Genomic DNA, 25648 nt, shown 5'->3' on the forward strand with positions numbered 1-25648 from the left:
TTTACAGTTTCCTCTAACATCAGAGGGGGCTGCTTCCTTGTCAGTGGAGACGCAGATACAGATCGTACCTAACAATTATAATTAAATAAGTTTAAAAGTGACACTTTTGGCTTTTTGTCTGAAACCTGAATCTCAAGTACAGTACATTAGTGTATAAAATAAAATGAGAGGACAGAATCTGATTTCACTACACAAGTGGAAACAAATATGGAAGATCAATGTTTGTAACTCTCGTGTACTCCCCACGACAATACAATTTTGTGATACAGTGATTCTGAGATACTCTGTTCATCACAAGACAGTTTATCTACGATATATCATGATGTATGTGTGACAGAAGAGGAAAAAATATTCCTGAGAAGGCGAAAAGTATTTGTATTTATTCAATACATCTGTCTTGCAAAGTGCAGCGCCACAAAGCAGAACATTTATGGCCTTAAATGTGCAAATTTAATTTACATGAAAAAAAATACATAAATGCAAACATTTTCAACCAATGAGAAATCAGAGAATTGAGTGATTTTTTAACCGAAAGTCTTACACCATTGGACGATATGCAGCGTTGCGTTCAGGTGCAACTCCAAAAAGGAGGACAAATAAGCGTCCGGCTTGACGCAGGACAACAAGGCATTTAAATTCAGAACCCAACGTTTTCCAAGTGTAATGTCTTGCTTATTTAGCATGTTTTTAACACGATGTCCAACCGATTTCTTTTCATAAAGGCAAGTTAGGCTATTGTTTATAATGTGGCTTACATTAGCTAGTGACATCATGCTGCCGTTATGACTTAGGGTATCTGTGACAATGAGACACTTACCCTTCCAGTGCTGACGACAGTGTTTTTAGCTGACAAACTCCAAAGCTGGATGTGCATCACGAAGCCTGACTGCGTCCATTTGTACCCCTCCAGGTTCATGTATGCTTTCAGTAACTCTCTCCGGAGTAGGACCAAGACATTGCTCGAAAAAACAGCACACCTGGGGCATGAAAAGGGTCCGTGATGTATAATCTGTCGAGTTTAGCCTTGTACTGGTCCATTTCTATCTGTTTAAAGTGCTAACGGGCAGAAATCAGCGCTGGCGCCATTAATTTTTCCTGCCAATATGGCGGCGTCAAAAAAAAAAAGTCACGTGGCGCCCGGAGCCCAATGTCCGTCAAGGAAGCTATAAACACTTTACCAACAACAGAGGGCGCTGCGGGGTTTGTGCAAATATACCAATAACTCGGCTGTGAAATGGAAAAGCTTCTTGTTTTACAAAATGAATGTTGCCTTTCATTCTTTGCCAACGAACCTCAGAGAGATCAAGATGCTTGGTTGCTTGACTGAAAGTAGTGCAGTCACATAATGTAGAGAATCAGCCACTTTAACAATTTCCATTTGGTTTTTAGGGGCTAATTATTTTTCTTTTTGTTTCTTTGTCCAAACTACAATGAATACGCAATTCTGCCCTATGTGTACCTAATATATGTTATGTACAAGATCGTTCATTAAGTGGGACAGTGAGGCCCTCAGCCTCAGCGGACTTTTCCCACATGATCCACTGACTCTCTCCAGTATATATGACTTAGTATTTATTTTCATGTTAAATGTGTGAAATATTGCTTTGATACTATTCATTCCAATCCATTCATCTTCTGTGACCTGTAACCAGACATATCTGCAGCAATTATCTGATGTTCTTGGTATATTTAACCATGTCTGACGGGAGCTGACAGACAGAAATAGACACAACATGCACATGGCGTCATACTTCACAGAGAGACAGAGAACCATACACATCTATTGCCAGTTTAGAGTCACCAATTAACCTCACGAGCATGTCTTTGGACGGTAGTCGGAGAAGGAAGCCAGAGTACCAGAGAACCCACACAGACACAGGGAGAACATCCCAGTCGGCCTGGATTTGAACCTTCTTGCTGTGAGGCATCAGTGCTAACCTCCACGCCACTGTGCCGCCCCATCACATACCAGTAAGTTAAAAACAGCTGCTGCTCCAGAATAGCTATACAAAATATTTTTATTGAGTAGAAAATGTTTTTCATATATCATCATTAAAAGAGGTCTCAACACATAAATCTATAAATTCAAAACAAACATTTGTTCTCAAAAACAGGTTTTGTTCATTCAAAAATGTAAACAGAATAATATAGCTTGTAGTCTGTTCTTTTCTGTGTTGTCAGCACTCGGTGCTATTAATTCTGGAAATGCCAAAATTCAAGACATTATGTCAGCCTTTCGCAAACAACAAAGGTGCAAATAAAGTCACAAATGTTGGGCCTTTGTGTCACAGGCCGTTTATTATTAGCATAGCTTTCGACTGCCTTTCTTTTTTTTTAGGTCCTTCATGACTCATGTCTCTGAGAAAAGTCCATGAGGTTTAAAAATGTTCTTCATGTTGGCACCGCTTTGGACTTCAGAAACATCCTGCTGTGCCAGTAACCTGGATTGTCAAAAGAATTATTGTCACCAGCAGCAGGGTCACACACCCCGACTCCAGCTCTCACTTTTACGTTGGGGTCAAATCCAGATTTATGTCCTGTGCCCCCCACCGCTCCCTGCCCCTCACGCCGCTGCATGTTCTGGTACACCACTTCATCTGTTGGCGGAGGGGCAGCAAAGCAGTCCATGTCCTCGTATTCATACGCCTCTTCCTCGTCTCTCCCTTGTATCTTCACCTCCTTCCTTTCTTGAAGAGCTTGCCGCAGTTTCGGCTGTCTGTTTGTGTAATGATAGTCACTGTCCTCCACATACTCTTCGTCGCCCTCCTTCTCTACCTCCTCTCTCATCCTTGCCGACGCTTGAGGAGGAGGAGGAGGAGGAGGAGGGTCATGTTCTGGAGGGCCTTCCTCTTTTTCACTACCTCTGATGTCCATGTATTCATATTGAACCTCACCGGCTCCCAGCTGCTCTGAGTCAGAGTTGTCCTTGCTCCTCGTTTGACCTCCCCTGACCTCCATGGATAGCGCGATATCATATGAGCATGATGTCGCTTGTGATGATATCGAGGAGGTCCGTTTCTTGTTGGGCTTCGGCCATTGGCTGCTCTGCCTGGGTGCCACAGGTGCTACACATATCTGCTTGTTCATATACTCGTATTCTTCTTCATCTGGGTCATCCAAGAGCCCTGATGAGTGAGATTTGCGCAACCTGCCAGAGGTGGCTCGAGATGAGTTAAGCAGGGTTTCTGCGGTACAAAGAGGAAATTAGATAAAGTCAACATGTGTATTTTTAGTTTTTTTAATGAAGAACGTTGATGTTGTTTTCCCCTTTTCCCCAGTGCATCTGATGCTGTTTGATGATGATCAGCATTATTGGTATCTGTGCAGCAAATAGTTAGCAGCTGGTTATCTTAGCACAAAGACAGGACACATGTGGAATCAGCAAGCTAACAAACACGTGTAAAGCTTATATGCACACATGTGACATATCCTGACACTTTCTTGGCTGGCACCACCAACTTCCTGGTCTTTGGTTTGCTTTGGGAGCGGAATTAATTGTATTTGCATATCGAAGATTATTCTGTGCACAGTGACAATGAAGACTTCTTACAACTTATATGTTATTGAGACGTCGGGGGTTTTGGTAGGAAGATATGGCAGTCTATGTGCTAAGCTAACTGGCTGCTTCATATTTACGACACAGGCATGTATGCTTTTGAATCTCATCATCTATCTAATTGCTTCCCAAAATTGATGTAAAAAAAGATAGCCTTTCTCAAACACAGTTAAAGATTATATTCAGTGTCATGCTTATTTCTTCAAATGCTTGCACAACAATCGATAAAGAAGGAGCTACAAAGCCCTTATTATTAACAGTTAGAGCTATGTAAATTTGTAATCATGTCATCACCTCTCTCTGGGGTGCCTCCAGGAAGCACATATCCATTCTGGTCTTCCTCCTCCATCTCTGGTGAGGGAGTCTCCGGTGGCCCTCCGGACATGCTGTCCCTCTGCGACACATAAGCACTGTCCTCGCGATTACGTCTTCTTTTCAGGCTCCCCGTCAGGGCGAAGTCCTCGCTCACCTCGAACTCCAGTGCTACCGCACAGCACTCCGAGCTCTCGGACACAGTGCGGGCGGAGTTCAGTCGAGAGCGCGACTGCCACATTGGCTAACGCAGGACGGCATAAACAGAGCTGTATTAGTAAGCTGATGGTCCTGGTGATAATGACCAATACAATACACTAAACACACAAAGCAGCATTAAAGCACAAAAGCCTATTTTAGTTACCTGTCCTCCGTTGTCAGCGCTTGGCGTCATAGGCAGGTAACCTGCCCCGCTTGCTGGATTAAGAATCACCTTTACAAGACAGGAATGAGTGTCAGACACATGAGGCAACAAGAAATGCCTTTCCATACATGAACTAGACATTCATTTGGCAGAAAGTGGTGTTCCCTACTCTGTGAGTGTCCATCTTGGAGACGCGGCTAAGACTTCTGGATAAGTATTGTGGGACTGGAGCCAAACCATCTGGCACCACCCCCTCACCACCCTGGTCCTCCAGCTCAAGATCTAGATCATCCAGGTCGTCCAGGTCTGTACTCCGGTGTGCAAGTTCGTCTGGGGCTGAGTCCTGTTGACCACAGTCCTCCTAGAAGACCGAGTTGAGAAACAGATGAGCATATTGCTTGTCCACAATAAGCAGAAACATTTCTTTAGACAACGAAAATAATGTCAAGTAGCTACTGATAGAGCAGAGCTCGCCTTACTTTGATAACCAGGTAGCGAAATGGATCTCTGGCCATTCTGGTGAATTCATTGGCCAGTTCCTTGAAAGTAGGCCGGACATTCTCATCAATCATCCAGCCTGGAAAGTTAAGGACAAAATCATAGTTTACCACTAAATAATGATAAATGAACGCTTAAAATGAATTTAAATATTAAACCACGCCACGAATCTGCAACCATGCAAGCAGCACTGTAAGGTGGTAGGGGTTGAACGACTAATATGTGATGAAAGTCGAGTCGATGTCAACTAGTCAATGATGTCACACATAAAAATAGGCATGGATAAAAAAATAAAAAAATACATAATAATAAAAATGCGGTGTATCTCCGAAACCTTTTCCACACACTTGATAAACCGTTGCTAGCTTGCTGCAATGACTGGCTGGGCTCCTCACCTGTCTTCTCGGTGGCATCCATGTTGTTATTGTCATGTAATCTGCGACTAGTTGACTTCCTGCTTAAAGCATCATGGCACGGCAGTATAGTCGACTAGTCGGTACAAACAACCCTATGAGATGGTGGTTCAAGCTACATGCTAGCTGATGTCATATTCATTGCAATCCAATGTGGATAAGTAAATGCTTTGGGCTAATGGTGGATGCAGACAAAAAGTCCAACAGTCAGATTTAGTCTCTTAAGCACCATAAATGTTTGAACCAAATTTCATGGTGGTTTACTTAAGAGTAGCATAAGTATTTCAATCTGGACCAATCAAGCAAAAAATGAGGGAGGTACTCACACTTAACCATGACCATGTAGACGTCAATGGTGCAAATCTGAGGCTGGGACAGACGCTCGCCTTTTTCCAGCAAGTCAGGAACTTCCTGTGGACGCATTGTTGTATACGGCTCCGCGCCATAAGACATCATCTCCCAGATTGTCACACCTAAAGGAAGGCAACTAGTTAACTTCACTTCATTTCACTTCACTTCAAACATTTCTGTTTTCAACAAACAATCAGCATGAACTGTTCTGGCAGCTGTCAGGTGCTTTGAAACTCACCGTAACTCCAGACGTCGCTCTGATGTGTGTATCTGCGAAACAAGATGCTCTCCAAGGCCATCCACTTGATTGGTGTCTAAGACAGTGTGCGAAATAAGTTCATGTCAGACATTCATCGTTATACTAAGAGTCTGTCTAATGCATATTTTTTGTGCCATAAAACTCACCTTGACCTCATTATAGAAGTACTTCTTGTCATCAGGATAGAGCAGGTCTGCGATGCCGTAGTCTGAAATCTGGGCCGTGAAATTACTCTTCAGGAGGACGTTTCTGGCGGCCAGGTTCCTGTGGACCATCCTGTTCTCCTCCAGGTAATTCATACCCTGACAGGAAAGGGCAACGATATATCAGTGAAGTAAACCAATCCATGTACACATGTCTAAGTCTGCCTTCACACACACGAACTGTTCAAGCCATCGGTCCTTTACCTTTGCGATTTGAACACACCAGTTGAGCAGCCTTTGCCGGCTGAGCTTGTTCTTGTAGTTCCTGACGTGCTCCAACAGCGAGCCTGGACTGCTGAGCTGGGTGACGAGCTGCAGGCTGTCACCGGGACAGATACCCAGGATCCTGACAACGTTGCTGTGGTTCAAGCTTCCCATTGCCATCATGTGCTGTGGCGATAATTCAGTATAAATCATTAGGGATTTGGTCAGCGTCAACACTGGAATGGTTTTGAGTGTCAAATACTCATTGCCCAGAAGCCTGAAATGTGACTTCCTAAAGGCAATGAGTAATTAATATTCAAAAGACATATTTCATGCAGATATTTTCTTACATCTGTCAGCTCACAGAACGTCTGTCGACCTGTGCGATCAGTAATAAGCTTTATGGCCACAGGAAGCTTCACGGTATCTCCTTCAGGAATCCAAAGGCCCTGTGAAATACAGAAAGCAGTAAGACACATTAATTATTTGTTAAATGAAGACAAGCATGGCCCATTGTGTAGGAAGTAGTCACAATAACAAGTACCTTATAGACTGATCCAAACGCTCCATTACCCAGCAGCTTGAGCTTACGCAGATCCGTCGGCTTCAAGATATGAGCGTGGACTTTAGCCTCTTTCTCCTCCAGAGGCTCCAAACTCTGCGGGAGCACAATGGGGCGTTTAAACAAACTCAAACTAAACAGCACGATGAAACCTGAACAAGAAAATCTGACTGACCGCGTTCTCCATGTATCTTCTCATGGCTCGCTTGCGACGGATGGCGAGGCCTCTGCGGTACAGGACGGTCAGCACGAAAATGGAGAACGAGGCAAAGATGAGGGCCACCACTCCCAGGACGATGGCCGCCGTCGCTTGTCTGATGGCAGGTGTGGAAAAGAAGACGTCAGAGGGTTAGCACTCGATGCTGGATCAAAACGTTGAACACTGAATCTGTTGGAATTAGAGGTGAACTTACCCAGAAATGTACCGGGCAGACCCCACACAGTCCCCAATTCTTGGACCCGTGCACCTGAACACAATATCCAAAATAAGTTTGTTTGAAGGAAAAAAAAAAGCAAAAAAACATAACCTCAGCCTTCTAGTAATTCCCTACCCTTGGGTGCAGTTGAGGTGACAAGGTTCACAGCGGCCCTGCTTGTTGGGGTATTTAAAGATGACTCCCTCCCCGCCCATCACACCCTCAGGACACGAGGAGACGCAGTGTGGACCATCCTGCAGGCTGGCGCATGATGTACACTGATCTGCTCCCTGGAGACAGAGAGACACTTAGTACAGGCAGATATTTTTATTTGAACATGGTGCATCGTAATGACTGTTGTTAAACCACAAGGTGGCAGCAGAACACTTAAGCCCAAAGTTATTTCATCTCCCTTAACCTTTAAAGCCTGGTGTGATGTACTCATTAAATTATCATACCGGGCCCATGCAGGTCTCCTTCCCCTCCTGGACCTTACACTCAGGGTGGCAGGGCATACACTCCCCTGACTGCGTAGCAAACTCCCTCCGCTCCCTGCAATCAGGAAAAGGGCAATTCACAACAGACGACAGATAACATTGAAGCCCTTGACATTACTCACGTTAAGGCAAACATGCCTATTAATGTTATCGATATCAGAAGCTATTTCGTGATGACTGACCCAGATAAGAACATGCAGTCTGGCACGCATGTTCCTCCCCTGCTGTATTTCTTACAGGAAACACACTGGTTGGGCCCGGGACCCCAGCAGCCATCCGTGGAGCACAAGGGGTCGCACACGTGACCCTCATTGACTGAAGACGCAACAGAACAGAAAGGATGTTGTGTTTAAGATCATGACGTGGCCTACCTTAAGCAACGACGTGGTTTAAAATGACCCACTCACCACACTCGGCGAACGGTCGGTTGTCCTTATCAACGATGATCTTCTGGTGCTTCGACGTCTGGGAGCCGCTGTTCAGGAGGCGCGTCCAGTTGACTTTGCTGGAGTAGCAGAGTTTTTTGTTTCCCTTGATGTAGACGCCGCCGTCGTTTATTTTTTGCAGTGATCGCAACCCGAGGGAGGTCAGGGATTGGATCTTTATTACCAGGAGAGAGTAACCCCTGTAAGAGCAGGAAGTGAAAACGTGTTAGAAATCCATTGTTGACAATGGTGTGATTATGTTTGAGGCTTAAACTCCACATAGTAAATTCAGGTTTTGCAATTTTGTTATGTTGTGAAATTTAAAATAAATAAATTAAAATTTAGGTTTAAAAATTAAATTTCTAGATTCCCAGCAACAGAAAATGTGAATTCTCATGAATGTCACTATTTAAGATTTGACATTTCACTCAACTTGAACCGAGTGGCGCTTAAACATAATTCTTCTAATATCAAACTGCGAAACCTGTAACTATGTGCAAACCTAATAAAGTCAATAAATGGAAATAATTTTCAGTTAAAATACATGTCAGATTACAAAAGATTTTAAATACCCATCAGCTTTTATTAAAGAGAGCATTCAAGAATAAAGAAATGTACCCGCCACCATCTTTATCACACAATCCCAGCCCACGATTAGGCTTCTAAGAATAATTACAGAATAATGTAGAATAATAATAGAAACTGAAAAGATGCATTTGATTGGACAGAGAGAGACAAGCATGTGAAATGTTTACCGTACTTTTTAGAGCTCACTCCTCTGAACGGTGTCAAAATTATATATAACAAGGAAATGAAGACACACACACACACAAACAAAACAGATTTACGTCAGGATAAGACAACATAACCTAGAACATGAATGATGTTGATGAAAAAGAAACAGAAACAATAATAAGGAAGAAAACAAAAAAACAACTGCTCACTTGTAAGGTGTCCTGCCTTGAATTGTTTGGAGGTTGGAGAAGACAGACAGGTCAGTCATGTTTTCGGGCCACGCCTGGATACTAAGGCTGTCTGAAAACGGAGATAAAGACCTTAACCAGACGGCAAACACCACGGCGTGACATTTGGAAAACAAAAAAAAACAAATCTATTGACAGTTAAAAAAGAAAAAAGAGCAATTCATGCACATACGCACCTGTTATCTCCCGCACTGTGTTAAAAATCTTCAGTTTTCCTGGATCTAGAGCTGGTATGCCGTTGTAATCATCACTTTGAGCCAAAAGAAACAAATAGATAAAGTCCAAAACTGCACCAAAACATCCGTAAAACACGAATAAATTTTGTAAAATCTCTGTTGTACTTTATGAGAACTGCTAGAGTGAAGAGTTTCGTTTACCCATTAATCCCCGTCACCAGGAAGTGAAGGCCGCCTTGGATCTTGGTGCAGTTAATGAAGCTGTCTATGTTGTGAGCGTCCACCGTTTGTCTGGTTGGAGTTCCTGTACCGTGGCAAACTGGGGCGAAGTTGAAGAAGAGGGAGAAGAAAGGGTTAATAAATCTAAGTAAGGCTGGAAGGAAGGTACATTTACTGTCCATGAGTATAAATGCAAAGCACTTGATCATATTCAAGTTGATTTTATGGAGACACGACACATTTTGTTTTATTTTAACGCATTTAACAGAGAACTAAGTAAGTAAGTAAGTAACTCAACCGGAGGTAAAGATTTGTGTAAAATTAGCTCCATTGCATTAGATTTGTCCGTTGGATACTTCAAGTGCTATTTAAAAAACAGTTTCACTACTTTAGTCAGATTTTGTAAAATTGTACTTGAGATACTTTAACCAGAGAGAGAGTTATCTTAGCGTGTTTTATTTGTTGCATGAAACAACCGTCTTGATTTGTTTGTGTAGCAGTAGCTTCGTCTTGCGTCATACCTTTTGGACACAGGCCTCCACAGGGTTCACACCTTTTCACTCCATTTTTCTCCACCTCCATTTTATCAGACGGGCAGTTGCTCACACACGAGCTGCCGTCCACCACAAAGTTTACTATTAAAAAAAATAACACAAATTAAAAAAGGTCTGTGGCTAAATTAAACCTTCAGAGAACTCAGCTGAGGCTTTATGAGAAGCAAACGTAAAAACTGCATGGCGGCATGTGTGGGGACTCACTGGGGCACTGGGGCACGCATATAGTGCCATACTGATACTTGGCATTGGGGTTGGGCTCCATCTTGAATGCATGCTTGTTGTAGATCAGTGTCTGTGGACACTGTGGCACGCAAGATCCCGAGTTGTTAAAGTTCCTGCAAGCCTGCAAAATATCACGCGTGTTACATTAAAACACACAGCCAACAGATTGTCTGTTTTGGTCTGAGGTACATTTGCCACAGCAGATATTTGGATTTTTCACAACAGGAAATAATGTTAATGATGCTAAAATAACATGAAAAAGTGTTATTTTAAGTTGTGACATCGATGTTTTCCATATTGTGACACGTCAACAACAAAAAAAAAGCTCTATTGAAAGTTCAGACTTACAAAGCAGTCTGTATCCAGCGAACCGGTGCAGCCTCCAGCACATTCATTATGACAACAATCGCTTGGGTATCTACCAAAGCATCGGCCGTTACACTGAGGGGCGCACACTGTTTTTGTCACTGAAAAGAGAGTGGAGGGTCTGTTAATTTGTTAATCCATCACAGCAGCTGTGACACATCGTTAAAATCATCGATGTGTACACAGTTAAATACGATTGAAAATGTTAAACAAAATATGTAAATCATCCAACCGTCCAGCATCCATGACTCAACTCTGAGGCATTTTTTAAAACACCTCGAGGCGTCCACGACATTACAAAACAGAGTCGTTGTGTGTAAAATAAAGAGATCCTAGATAACGGTTTAGATGTCACTCACAGATCTGGCATGTGTCATTTCCTGGACCCCAGCACGGCACGTCTCCACAGGCTGTGTCACAGGGCTCTGAAATACAGTTTTATTGTCAATAGATGGATTTTAACAAACCATAAATCTAGGTTTGAATTATTCAGAACAGTGTTAGATGCTCATATTAACACTTAAAGAGTCACTGGTTGCTGTGATCATCCCCTTTAGTTTTCAGTGCAAGAGATGGAAGACGTAACCTTGATAAGTTCACAGTAGCAACAAACAAAAAGTCTGTGACTCTGAAAAAGCTAAAACAGAAGTAATTGGACTTTCAGGGTTTCTTGAAGACGTTTCCCCACTTCACCCACAGGTAGCCTCATCAGTTCGAACTGCAGGCCCTCGGCCGAATGTTGAAATGTCTTCAGGAAACCCTGAAAGTCCAGTTGCTTTTGTTTTAGCGTCGTTTCAGATATGACCATGACCTGGATGATTGAGAATCTTCACGGACTTTTCTGGAAGATATCGTACTTGACCTTAGCTAAAATCTAAACGTCACAATGCATTTCTACTGATAACAAAGAGCGTGGAATTTGTTCCTCATTTCTTACACTTAAAATAGTCTTTTCACAGCCAGTGATGAACAGAATCCATCCTTTAAGGTAACTGATGCTCCTATCACTGTAAAACATCTCCGCCCCATTAAGTTAGGTGATTGTTTTTCTTCTCTTTAACTCCAATAGTCATGACATGAACTATATTTTCTAGGTTTTCAAAAATTAAACTTGAAGCAATTAATTTGTCTGGACTTCTGTGAGTTTTGTCTGTGTGTTCAGCGTTCATTGAACTCATGTCTTTAGGTTTTGAGCTGAAAAAAGCAACGGAGGTGCTGCCTTTTTTGCATTTTTTTTTATTTGACAGAACTATTACTATAAAATGATAAAACAAGGCTCTGGAAAAGAGGATTAAACCACAGTATTACAACGTCAGCAAAAATATTGGCACTGTAAGTGTAATGGATGGGTGGATTTTAGAAGCCATTTCCCCACCAGGAATTTTGATGGATCAAATTTTAATGTCCTAAATAAAGTGCCTAAGATTTTTGAACAAACAAGATGTGAATTGAGACAAGATGCAAAATCTAAGTAGAAACAATTTAAAAACCTTGGGACTCTCAATTTAAAACGGCAAGTGATTTGAATACAGCTAAAATGATCTTAACTTGGGTATGTGAGATAAAATGAGGTCTCTTCAATGGGTAATGGAACCTAATACGTTGTATTAACTCATAGTATAAAGCTGAAACAAGAAACACAGGTACATTTTTGTTTTACTGACTTGAAATGCCCTACAGTGTATGTGTGGTCATTGTCCTTTGCACTCACTCTCAGGCCCATTGTCCTCAATCATAATATCAGCCGTCCCATCCTTCACTATGTCCAGCCAGTTCACCTGCGGGGCGTAGCTCAGGTACTTATTCTGGAAGATCTTGACTCCGCCCTCGAGTATCTCTGTGGAAGGCACACATGTTAAAAAAAAAAAAACGGGGCGGGACAATTAGCAAAGCAAGCCTCGACAGGCCCGTGACTCATGCTCATCAAAACCCCTGCCATTCGCTGTTTACTACAACTCATACAAGCCGAAGTATAATGTGTTTGAGCTCATGTTACACTGGCAGTTGAGCGGTTGAGCGCATGAGACATTCCAGGGACTTCACATCACCGCGAGTGCACACGTCGTGGCCCTCTGACGACCGGTATTCTGCAGGTGTGGCTGCACTGTGTGGGCGTGAGAGCTCCCAACAGTAACAGGTTGTCACGTCCAGCCTGCGCTCTTATCTGCAGTTACACTACGGCCTGCCAACGCTTTAAGCACACTCCATACATTAACTGCGTGACTTCCTGTGTACCTGTGAGGTGTGTCAGGCCCAGCTCTTGAAGGCCATGCTGCCCGTCCTTCTGGTAGTTGACCATCACCGCCAAGGCGTACTTGTCCTCGTACAGCGTGGAGCCCCTGATGATGCGAAGGTTGTCGAGTGGGAGGCGGCTGAACTCGTTGAGGGCGAACAGGATGTGGCCTGTCACCTCCTTAATAGACTGCAAGATTAATAAATTAAAAAAAAAATAAATCAATGAGGAAGGAGGATTGCTATGAAGGTGACGAACTGGCAGCAGAGGTGTGGTTTGCTTGTTATGTTAGACACATAATTGAGCTCATTGAGACGGAGACATCATCCGCTTTATATGATATCATCAAACCGAGCATGCTGTGACTCTTCTGGAGCCTCATATGTGCCGTTGTTTCCCACAGCAGAGAGTAGAAAAGGTTGATTCACATCCTTGTCTAGACTAGTTTTCAGTACTCACCTTCACATGAGCTACATTCATTGAAGGGAGCAGCATCGAGTTGCTCTGCTCTCTGTACAGTACTCTCATTGATGCGGCGTTCACAGACTCACCTTCAGGAAGCTGAAGTCTCTGTTGTGGTCCATCATGGTGATCTCGAGGTTGCCCATCACGATGTCACAGCCGCTGTACATCTTCTTCATCAGGTTGTACTGGATGTCTGAATTTCCCGTCGTGCTCAGGCCGTTCTGGGTGCCGGCGCAGACGACCACTGGGAAAACAAAAAAAAAAAAAAAAGAACAACCACGTTTTAATACCTTTCATGACATTGGGTCAGATGCTCAGATTGAAAGAATAAACCTTTTATATTGTCAGCTGAACCTGTGAAAATACCTATAACTATTAAATACACCAATCAGGCATAACATTATGACCACCTTCCTAATATTGTGGAGGTCTCCCTTGTGCCTCCAGATCAGATGTGACTCATCAGAGAATGGACATGGGCCTTCTGAGGGTGTCCTGTGGTGTCTGGTAACATAATGTTGTTAGTTGGGGCCTTTGAGGGGAGGGGCCTCTGTGGATCATCCCACAGATACTTGATCAGTTTGGGATCTAGTGAATTTGGAGGCCAGGCTGTTCTTCATGTTTTTGGGTTTTTTTTATTTTTTTTTTTAGCTGTTTCTAAAGTGTTTTTGTCTGTGTCAGTGTGTGCCTGTGTCAGGCTGCATCCTGCTGGGGATGGCTGCTGCCATCAGGGAGTGTCATTGCTATGGGGTGGGGGGGTACCTGGTCTGCTCTGGTCGAGGTGGGTGGTAGCATCCACAAATGCCAGGTCCAAAAGTTTCCCAGCAGAACACTGAATTGTCACAAGACGGTCAATGTTATTCATTTTACCTGTCATGGTCATAATGTTATGGCTGATCGTTGTATACGAATATACATCGGTGAGGCATTCTTGCACAGGGTGACAGGGTTTCTTCTTTACAGTGAACTTTAGCGCTGTAACTACTCATTAAAGCACTGAATAAGAATTCATCCACGGCTGTGTGTCCTCCTGTTTGTTGATAACCCACTGACATTGTCAATACTGAAAAGTGGGCTGTTGTGGGCGTTGCAAGAAGGTGTTTGTATTTGTATTCAGGTGTGCAATTTGCACACAAACAAGACACTTTTAAAGAAACCGAAACTATAGATATATATACTAAAAGCTATGCTATAAATGTTTGAAACTGCCCATAGAGGATGTAAACATGGCTGTAACAGGAGTTCCACTGATTATATATTTACATGTTTGTTGGTCCAAAAATATATATTCAGCTTTATAGCTTTATCCACCGTGAAGTTAAGTTAAATTGATCATATTAGACTCTTTTCCCAGTGGGAAGAAAGCGGCAAAACACTCGCTGAGGATGACAAAATGACGTCACAGCACAAATAAGTGTCCTACTTAAATCCTAATAAATGTTTAATGAGCAAACAGCGTAAGTTTTTACAAAGACCTATTCCATGCGCTCCGAGCCCCCGTCTGTGTTCATCGTGCTCAGTGTGAATGAATGTACTGTAAGAGTGTGAAACAAGCCAGGGATTGTGTTCCGGGCATGTCCTTCCCTCAGACAAACATACGAGGCCTTGTTTATGGTCTGTGGGAGTTCAGCCATTGAGCGTCACTTGTGGGCTGCTTTGCTATTCAAATGTCAGACTGGAGAGAAACAGCAGAAGGAAAATGGACAGGAACACAACTGTTGATCTGAACATCATTGATGTACACTTTGCACAGGCAAACAGTACAGTATAGTCGTGCACTGTAAGCTGTCACTGCTGTTGCGCGTACTTCTATTAAGAGGGACCGCTCAGGCAAACGCCATCAGATTGGACTAAACCTTTTAGATGTTCACGAGGCACATGGGTGACACTGTCCACATATTTATGGCTGTGATGTGTAAATCTACCTTTAGCAGCCTTAACCTTCCTTTAAGAAAACCCCAGAGAGCATTCTTCGCCAAGTTAAGGCTGGTTAAAAATTGACATTAATGGATTTGTCACACCTATTATTTCTCTCGGTGTCACATCTATTTGACAGAAACAAGCCACAGTTCCAGTAACGCTTTGAAGGAAGCAAACAGCACTTACACCCTGCAGCCTATTCAACTACAAAGTGTAATAAATAACAAAAACAAAACATATTTGTGGTGGAGGAAAACAAATATGTTTTTTTCCACCAGAGATCACAACCGACAATGCTGTTTGTCGCTTTCCCCGCCCTCCCGCAACGGTCACAAGCGTGAAATGTTCTCGACTCGCTCACAAACACATTCCATCGACGAACAGAGCCCAGAAAAACAAGTGGATCAACAAGGGCATAAAAAGACTAATGATTACTAACCCTGCAGCACAGGTACAGAGGTCAGGTCAAAAAGCAGCACAGGGACTGCACGCGCTTACATCTTTACTCATGTCGTTCTTATTTTTAAAAACCCTCCAATGCGAATCATTAAATTACAGTAAAGACGACTTAATTTGTAATAAGATTTAGGGTGAGGTCAGGTTGAGGCGAGCTGTGATCAAGGTGAGGATAAGTTACACCCCACTGTATACGTGTGTGTGCGTGTGTGTTCATAAAGGTCTGATAAGGGTTATTTTATTGTGTTTCTCAGAACATGAGGTCAGAAGGAACTGGCTCCGCACCAAACACATAAAGTAGTCGGCTCGCTCATTGTGTTTAGCTGATGCAGAGGTATTTTTTTGTTTTGGTACAGAGATATTTCTAAATTTGTCGCTCTGTAAGTCCAGTCACCATAAAATGAAATAAAAAAAACAGAAGTGAATGGGATTTATTTGTCCTGCTTTCCATCTAATAATGACTTACTCATAATGGCGGGATCTGGGATTACTCAAGAAACAACCGGGACATTGATTCCGGGAATAAACGCTGTTGTCCATGTGTTTGGTTTTTCTTTTTTTATTTGTCTTGCGTTGAGTAACGCAAACTCAGATCACCTTCCTGTCATTAGAGTGACGTTAGAGGGTCTGTCTTTAAACCCGAGCACACACCGAAAAACAGTTTGAATGAATCCACGCCGCTATCAATCGTTCTTGTGTAAACAGGAGGGTTTTTCCAGATTTTCTCAACTTGAAGAGACAAATCATCTTAACAGAAACTCTGCGTTACATGTCGGATCTGAGCTTCTGGGTTTGTTGGTGCATTCACACAATGTCATAACTCCAGGATTAAAGTGTCATGTAGTATATGTGCAGTTAATCATTGCGTTTCTCCTTCTTAATCCTTTGAATCAGCTGTATATGTGTTAACATCGGATTTAATAGTGTCTGTCAGCAATAGCGGCTGTTGGAAATCAGTATCTCTGACCTGTGTTTCTGGTGCTTGACCTGTACAGGTACTGAAATCTGTTTATTCAGTTGTGATTAAGCAAAGGTAAAGGAAACTTCTCTGTCTGCTTTTACTCCCTTGTGAGGCCTTTGAAGATTATAAAAGATATTCACTTGTTGGTTGTGGTCACAGACTGCTAGGCTAAGCCCACACTTTGTTCAGAGTCGGGGATCATCGTCAAATTTTTAACTCGTTAAATTCCACGTAATCGAAACGTGAAAAATAGCCTAAGGTGAGTTACGAGACGCTCGGTGATGAAGCTCTTTATCTACCCCACCTTACTCAAGCTGTGTGCTATCAGCGGATGACTGTTGACTCTGCGCTGTTGGAATTACCTGTTGGGAAACCTTCCACGGGGACAGTATGTAGAGTATGCGCAGCAGCACAGCCCACTATAGAGGTGACAAACTGGTCTGTGTACACATGCAGGACAGTATATGATGAAATGGCATGGGCGCAGTGCGGGCTGCAGCTGTAGGAGCCGACAATCTCAACAGGCCGAGTGGGATTTCTCCGTCAAAGGAAGACTTTCAGTGTTGGCAGATGGATGATGGGGAAAAAGATGAATGGGGTGGAGGGTTTAGAGCCTGTACACACTGACGCACGCTGACAAGCACAATGGCCCTATGTTGAAAGAGTCCCAAACAAGCGTTGAAGTGCATCAAACATGTGCATCTGCACTGACTGTTTATCTCCCGACTCTTTTGCAAACACTATATGTGCTCAGTTCATCGCCTGCTATCTGCACATGAACTCGGCGTGGTGTCATTGTCCTCCTGCGCTTAAAAGTGTAACCTAACACACGATGAAAACACGACACGGATCGGGTTTGGCTGTTATTTTCATTCGGCTGTTACCAAGGTTTCATTCCCCGAAAAGAGCGAGAGAAAAGAATAGAGGGAGGAGGAGATAAATAAAGCAGCTGAGACGATGACTGAGGTAAACAGAAACTTGGCACAGGTTGGCCCGAAGATTACTGCATACCTTTAGAAGAGAGTGCGCGCACACACACACACACACATACACGCACACGCGCGTCAAAAAAAAACAAGATACCTGAGTACGTGAACTGGTTCGCAGGCAGCGGTTGTGTACACTGAACTGAACTGAAACGAATTGCGGGATTCTTCTCCTGTGATCCCACCGTGCAAGATGGCTCCATGAAATCTTACTACACACAAGCAGAGAGCTGCTAGACGTCGTGCTTTGGCAATAAAGAGCGACAGCATATTTGCTTTTTGACACATCAGTTATTTGGTTAGGTCACACCCGTTGCAATTGATAAAGGTCGCACAGATTTTCTTTCTGCTTTGCTGAAAGATAAAAATATACATTTTACTGTGAACACAGTGACGAGGCTGAGTCATCCCTGACGCATCACACATGCAACATGTGAGGCGTTAAAGTAACATGCACCGATTTGTTACGATGGTGATTTGTGGAGGAAAAATTGCAAGAACTGCATTTGAACATGCTAATACTACAAGTTGTGTAACATGAGTCCCTCAAGAGCTCAGACGAGCGTGACGAATATGTTTTCGCTCCACTGCAGAAAAATGCGGCGAGGATGTGAAAAGACAACTGAAGTTAACGTGAAACGACACCTCAAAGGCCCAAAACAGCGCGGGCGTCAGTTATTCAATCAGCTAAAATATTACTGCTGGCATGTGTCGAAAGAATCTCTTGGGATCAGTTTATACTTGTGAACTTTCTGAAACGGTTTAAAGTCACAAGACGTGCATGAAACGCTCTTCTTCGCTGTGATAATAAAACATACATCAACAATTAAACCAACACGTGTCCTTAGGCAAGACAGTGAACAAAAGTAGGGCATGAATGTGTGCGTAAAATGCTTTGGGCAAACGTCGAGATAGAAAAACGCTGGACCAGAGCTGATCTTTTTACCCCTTTTTGAGAGATCGTACAACTGTATTCAGTGTTTTATGGTTAACGAGGCGCTGTACTGTATCTCCAGAGCATCAGTCGGTGATCTCACGTTCACATTGTTTTCCTCAGAGTCAGAGTCGGTGCATTCCCCTGCAGCCAGGTGGCAACAACAAGGACACCAGGTCAGAGTTCACAGAGCGTCAGCGGGATTCAAATCACAACACCTCTCTGCCTCAAACTAACTCATCACAACGCTCACAAGTAGATGCTCTGAGCTGAAATCGGATTGTGTTAGCTCACGCCGCGCCACTCTACTCCACGATCCGGCCATAGTTGGCAGTTTTAGAGCTGAATGAGTCAATCAGCTGAAACAAAAAGTCGATTTTGAAGTTTTCATTTGAAAATAATATATTGTTTAAACCGTCTCATCATTTTTTTTTTCCTGATTTAAAGACATATTTTAGCTCAGTGATGTGTCTATAAATGATAAAAACATCTCAATAATGTCAGATAATGGACACATAATAGAAACCACTGGCCAATTTACACATTAAGACTTTATAACAAACGCGTCGTCAGTTTCTAAAGCGTGACACACGGTTGTAGATGAAACTATACCAAAAATATGAATGAGTTTCACCATTCATCCTGTAACAGCTTCCTAAATCAAGGCTTTTGCTTGTAGCCCATCAGAGTATTTTTACATTATACTACTTCTACTTAACTGGAATCCACCGAGAATCATGAAACTGAGAAAACACATATCAGAGATAAAGTTTCTATTGGAGGGAAAGGTTTTTTGTTTTTTTTTGGAGCTGGGTTTTCGGTGAGGTGGTGAAAGGTTGGGCTACTCTGTCGCACAAACCTTGAAACAATTGGGACAAACACGATAAAGCACACACAAGAGTCGTGGGAGAGGTGCAGGTGACTCACAGCAAACAAGTTTTGTGTGTGGAACAGGTTCTGAGGTTTGTGAGGACAGGTGTTTTTCTTTTTTTCTCTCTACATGAGAGCATGAGACAGCGCTAACCTGAGGTTTTCATGGAGGGATTTTGTGAAATAAATACACCTTTAATGTTCCGGATCAATCAGTTTAAAAAAAAAAATATGTTTGTGTAGGTGCGAATGTGTGTGAGAGAGAGAGAGTGAGAGAGACAGAGAGAGAGAGAGAGAGTTCACGCCCACCTCCTTCTGTCTGTGCGCTGCAGAGTTGGAAAGCCGACAGCAGCAGGACGCACAGCACCTGCTGCGCCTTCCTCATGACAGCCGTAGTCCTCATTTAAATGTCCAGGCTGGCGACGTTTTAAAGATTAATTACCGGCATATTAATAAGAAAAAAAGAACCAAAATCGTCCTCAATCATTACAATCCAAGGCTTGTCTCTTCTTCTTCTTCTTCTTCTTCTTCTTCTTCTTCTTGTAAACTGTTCTGGGAATAATCCGAATTGTCCTGAGTCGATTTATTTTTGATTCCCCAGCTTAGACGTCTCTCTGTTTCTCAGAAGTGCGATACATCCACTCCGGAGAGGAAAAACCTCGGCTTGTGTTTTCTCTATTTGACAATTAAATGAGCCGCATCTCTACAAGACGCCCGCTCCGGTCTGAGTGAGGAGGAATCACTACAGCTCAGTGATTGGAGCGCAGCGCCGAGAGCCAATCAGAGGCCGGAGCGGCTCTTTCTCTGGCACTGATTTACGTGGGAGGGCCCAGCCTGCAGCATTACGCGGAACAAGTTAATTCCTCAGAAGAAACCAGTAGAAAACTTAAAAACACACTGAGAGACGCACAACAAATATATTTTCTTATATATAAAGATGTGAAAATGTGATTCTGTGTGGTTGATGAATGGGTACAGGAGCATGGTGCAGCAGCTTCCACTGACACTTCTTGCTCAGATGTTTATTCCACTGTTATTTTTTTTTGCATCTATTAATAATGTGATTAATATTAAATGGTGGCAATCTGACTATGAACGTTTTTATTTTTGTACCCAGCCACTGTGGAAAATGCAAATCTGGATCTCAACTATATCCAGTCCTTGTTTTTTTTTCTTCCTTGTTGTGTAAGAAACTTTTTGTCACTGTACAGTCTGAAAAGATGAGTCACTTCCTTTTCATCTACAGGGCCGGAGAAGATAGATGTGTCCCAAACTGAGAGCAACACCTCTAATATTGTCTATTGGGACAGAAATAAAACAACAACAACAACAACAACAACAACAAATGCTAAAAGAGACAAAAGAAAAGCTCATCTGGTTCAGATTCTCTCTGTCTCTGTGTTACTTTTCATCTGCTGGTACACTTCTGTTATCTTAACAATGGGACTTTGCACTCCTCCACTCCTTCATGTCGAAGGAAAGCTGATTTTATTGCTGCATCACTGCTGCTGCGTGATTTTACTGCTGTACTTGAGACTATAGCTGCATGATATGATCAGCTTGGCCTGTACGATGCTGCAGTTCGACTGTCTGGTTTGTGAAGTCAAACTGCACGGTGACTTAATATCTCGTTCGGTTGGAAAATCTTATCTTTGTCACTTGATATTCAGGCAGACATTGTCTGACAGTAAAGAGAGGACGAGCGGGCCGAGCAGCTCCGTGGAAACTGGCTCTACCTGCACCTCTAGTCTATCTGTCTGCCTCTCTCGCCTACACACACACAGACACACACAAACAAACAGCATATGTCTCTCTGACCGGTCTAATTACAAATTTGAAGGAAAAATAGTAGTTAAACCACAAACAATGAGCTTTTGTTCTGTTCAAATGTTAGAGGATTACTCAGAACTAATGGTTAATATTTCACCCCTGACAGGAAGTCATTATTAGTGGCATTTCTCTGTGAAACACACCTCCACGAGAACAGAAGAAGAAACATGAAGACAGACTGCCAGCCTGATATAGATAAACAGTAGTGACATTTAGGACAGTCATAACATTTATGGCATAGTAACCTCTACATACTTTGTATTTTGTATCTTGTTCTATTTCTGTTTCTTTTTTTTTCTACTTAAAATGTCTGTACTTGCACGTTAAGCTGCTCACTTGTGCCTTAAATTTCCCCTCGGGGACAAATAAAGTTTTCTGAATCTGAATCTGTATATCTAAAACTTTGGAAATTTTAGTTTCGCACAGACGCACAGAGCAAAACAAAAACACAACTTGCTTTAACTTCCTTGGAGAGCACAGGCCATGGGTTTTCACGCTCAAGCTACTTAGACTCTAAGAGAAAGCAACACAATTTTACATCAACAAAAGCTGAAGGCTTGAGTTCAACTCTTTGTTTCAGTTTGATCATGGGGCATAATCCAAGAGTTGATGGGAATATTAACTCAATTTATAAATATATAAATACAATAGGGTTTGATTCTGATGCATCATACAGTAACCACTATTTCTATGGTGGAAAGTTTACATGTATTAGTCAACCAGCCTCTAGACTATAGACTATAATTACTTCTTAAAGTTCATTCATTCATTCATTTTCTGTAAGCGCTTGTCCTCTGAAGTCTTGCAGGGTAGCTGAAACCTCTCCTATCCCAGCTGTCACTAGGCGAGAGGCGGGGTGCACCCTGGACAGGTCGCCAGTCTATCACAGGGCTAACACAGAGAGACAGACAACCATTCACACTCACACCTACGGCCAATTTAGAATCACCAGTTAACCTAATGAGCATGTGTTTGGACGGTGGGAGGAAGCTGGAGTACCTGGAGACACAGTCAGACGATCGATTCAAACCCAGAACCTGTGAGGCATCAGTGCTATCCACCACACCACTGTGCCACCCTACTTCTTAAAGTTGCAAGACGTTCATTTATAAAAAGAAATCACTGAAATATATTAAGTCAAAATTCAGCATATCTATATCTATTATCTCTCTCTCTATATATATATATATATATAGTCTGTTTTAGCTTTTCTAAACTGTGCCAACTACCAGCTGTTAAGGTGGAATGTTTTGTTTTCTTGCATGCTACTCATGTAGCACGACTTTTAATCTCAAAATCAATCAGCACACCTACTCATCTTCCAAAGTGAGAGTTGTACACATGTGTGCAGGGTGCACAGCAGCAGTAACCTAATTATTCAAGTGTGTAAACTGCACCGCATACTGGAAGACAAATCCCTAAAACAACTTCGCACGGTAACAACTTTCTGCTCCAGTGACAAGCTGTAAACAAATCCTGGCATTTTAATCCCCTGACATTTAGTTCCCGTGTTGAGTGTGATCTTTAGGGGAGTAGACTCTGGAGGAGAATCCTGCGTTCAGGATTTCAACAGACACAGTTTCAGTAATCGTCAAGCTGCCTGCCAGGTGTGATCAACCCGCCCGCTGTAGTTTTCCATCTGTCCCCTGAGAATATCAAATCGAATTGTGAAAAAGAAAAAAGGCTTCCTGGTAGTTGGGTTATGTAGTATTAAACACACGATCACACGATACACACTACTTCCTAATATTGTGTAGGTCTCCCTTGTGCCTCCTCAGAGAATGGACATGGGCCTTCTGAGGGTGTCCTGTGGTGTCTGGGAACAGGATGTTTGGGTCCTATGGGTTGAGGGGAGGGGCCTCTGTGGATCATCCCACAGATACTTGATCAGTTTGGGATCTAGTGAATTTGGAGGCCAAGCGACGCTCGATCACCTGATGGGTTCGGTTCGTCGTGTGAATCGGTTGGCGTGATCGAGTGTGTTCAGGGACGTCCTGTCTCTATTTAGTGGTGTTCATTTAAATGTTTCTTTGCAGAGTAGGCTGGTTTGTTGCTGTTGTTGGTGTTAGTTGCTTTGACAGTTAGTGGTGTTGTATCAGAATGTGTATTTTGTGGAGAATAATTGTAGATAGACAGTAAGATACAGAGAGAAATAGATCAATTAGTTACACAGTTAGATAACACTAGATAGGTAGACATAGCTATACAGATAGTCCTAAATAACGTTATACGTAGATAGGGTGTATATATAGAGAGATAGATAAGATATAGATGGAGCCACAGTGGGAGGCAACCAGGAAACGGTCAGTGCACGGCATGATTTCCAATTGCTGCCAGATAATAAGGTAAGCAGGCAATAGAAGACGAGACACTAATGATGCTTTGGTAAACATCATCATCAAGGATTCTCAGCCGTTCTCTGCTGTGGAAGATGTTGGATTTAAAAAGCTTGTGGCAAAACTGGACCTCACATTCACTTCACCAACCAGGAAGGCTTTAAAGAGCATAGTGGTGGCCAGGTATGAAGAGGACAGGGGAGGAAAGGGGAATGCTGCTGCGAGGATCATGTGTTTTGACTTTTCTAGTGCATTCAGCATCCATCCAGAACCTGCTGCCGAGAGTCAAGCCAATAGAGATGGGAGTGGACTCACAACTCACCTCCTGGGTAGCGGACCATCTCACTGGGAGACCTCAGTACGTCAGGTTGGGGAACTGCATGGGCGGGACAATCGTCAACAGCACTGGAGCACCACAGGGGACTGTGCTCTCCACTGTCCTATTCACACAGTACACCTCAGACACAGAACCATGTCGTATGCAGAAGTTCTTAGATGACACTGCAATTGTGGGGTGTATCAGGGATAGACAAGAATCTGGTGAACAACTTATCTCATGGTGCAAAGCGAACCACCTTCAGCTCAATACAGCCAAAGAGATGGTTAGTGGATTTCCGGAGGTCCAGGCCTACATCTGCAGCCTGTAACCACCAACGGGGAGTGTGTAGAGGTGGTTCAGACCTATAAGTACATGGGTCTACATCTGGATCACAAACTGGACTGGTCAGAGCCGCCTATATTTCCTCAGGAGGCTAAGGTCGTTTAACATCTGCCGGAAGCTGCAGGACATGTTCTACCAGACTATTGTCGCCAGTGTCCTCTTCTACGCTGTGGTGTGCTGGGGAGGCAGCACTAAGAAGAAGGACACCTCACGGCTGGACAACCTGATATAGAAGGTGGGCTCTGTGGTAGGGGCAGAGATGGAGTCTCTGACATCAGTGGGAGATGCAAGAATGCATCAAGGTATGTAACAGAAAACCAGAGGGTCAAATCTGGCCCCTGACCTAAAATGAGTTTGACACCCCTGCTGTAGTTGGTTTATTGTATAGTCATTGCCGAAGGGTTTACTCATTTGGAGCCTCATAATAATGACATCAAGTTCACCAGACAATTCAGACAATATGTACTTTCCTGTCATTTTAGCTGCTGGCTGCACTCCAACAGCAGCAGTGACCATCTGCATCACAGGAACCACCCCAGCCTCGTCCTCCAGCACCAGCAGCAGCCTCCACAGGTTTTTCCTTTATATTTTATTATGAAAAAGGAATGACTAATGACATTTCTGGTGATCATGATCTTCAATATTTCTTGTTGGAGTTGTTGGAGTCTTGTGGAGACTTCTGGATAAAGACGCTGATCGAGCCAGACAAATTTAAAGTGCCACAGCAAATGCAACTGTAGAAGTTAACCAACATTTGGTTGATCCTCTCCTGGATAGAACGGAGGACCCCCTTCTCCTACTGGGCCGCCCACAAGACAATTTATCCAAACCTTTATTATGTTAATTAAAAACTCATAAACAGTAACACAAGCGCACCCTCTAACCTGTTCTTCAAGCACACCTACTTTATCCACGTGCCCATTAACCTCAGCAACTCAGACTAATCTTTAGCTTAATGATTCACATGGTTTTATACACGAATAACTCATCAACTTGTATGATATATGTTCTTAGACCTAGATAGAATTACTAAGACAAAACAGCTATTATAGCTGGCATGTAAAACATTTACTTTGACAAGCAAAAATCTTGTTTTTCTGAATAAAAAAAAATGATCACACTTCCACAAACTTCCCTCTTTCACAGCTGTAACACTGCCTATATACAGGGGGTGGGTCAACTGCCCCCACTGTCATCTACAGTCCTAATTTTCTAACTCTGACTCAGACTCTTGAGTCAGACGTGCATGTATGGTTTTAGTTTGGAAAAATCATGTGTTTTATTGAGTATAAACCACTTTGCTGCTTCTTTCTGCAAACCCCGTCAGTGGTTTGGTTGTCTTGGCTCTTCGGGAGATCTGAGATGAGCCTTCGAAGCAAATAAAGACTGAGTCGAGAGAGATTTGCTTTGACA

General features: G+C 42.9%; 1 protein-coding gene across 2 annotated transcripts; it reads right to left on the reverse strand.

The window, feature by feature from the left end:
- Positions 1 to 1686: 1686 nt before the first annotated feature.
- On the reverse strand, positions 1687 to 20144 carry erbb3a (erb-b2 receptor tyrosine kinase 3a). Of its 2 annotated transcripts, none has more exons than XM_084543737.1 (29): positions 19718 to 20144; positions 13368 to 13525; positions 12819 to 13005; positions 12295 to 12420; positions 10943 to 11008; positions 10566 to 10684; positions 10197 to 10338; positions 9960 to 10073; positions 9421 to 9538; positions 9220 to 9293; positions 9005 to 9095; positions 8821 to 8838; positions 8043 to 8260; positions 7818 to 7950; positions 7597 to 7690; positions 7274 to 7428; positions 7136 to 7189; positions 6898 to 7036; positions 6705 to 6818; positions 6511 to 6609; positions 6161 to 6346; positions 5906 to 6055; positions 5733 to 5808; positions 5470 to 5616; positions 4712 to 4809; positions 4402 to 4593; positions 4233 to 4301; positions 3851 to 4112; positions 1687 to 3185 (listed from the first exon to the last, which is right to left on the reverse strand). In XM_084543737.1, the coding sequence occupies exons 1-29, from the start codon at positions 19809 to 19811 to the stop codon at positions 2392 to 2394; spliced, it is 4287 nt and encodes a 1428-aa protein (XP_084399863.1). In that variant the 5' UTR covers positions 19812 to 20144; the 3' UTR covers positions 1687 to 2391. The 2 variants fall into 2 exon arrangements, with proteins under 2 accessions (XP_084399863.1, XP_084399862.1); XM_084543736.1 differs by having other exon boundaries at positions 5900 to 6055.
- Between the last annotated feature and the right edge of the window lie 5504 nt (positions 20145 to 25648).

The sequence above is a fragment of the Chelon labrosus genome, assembly GCF_963514085.1.
Source record: "Chelon labrosus genome assembly, chromosome: 4".
In the NCBI taxonomy this organism is placed as follows: Eukaryota; Metazoa; Chordata; class Actinopteri; order Mugiliformes; family Mugilidae; genus Chelon; species Chelon labrosus.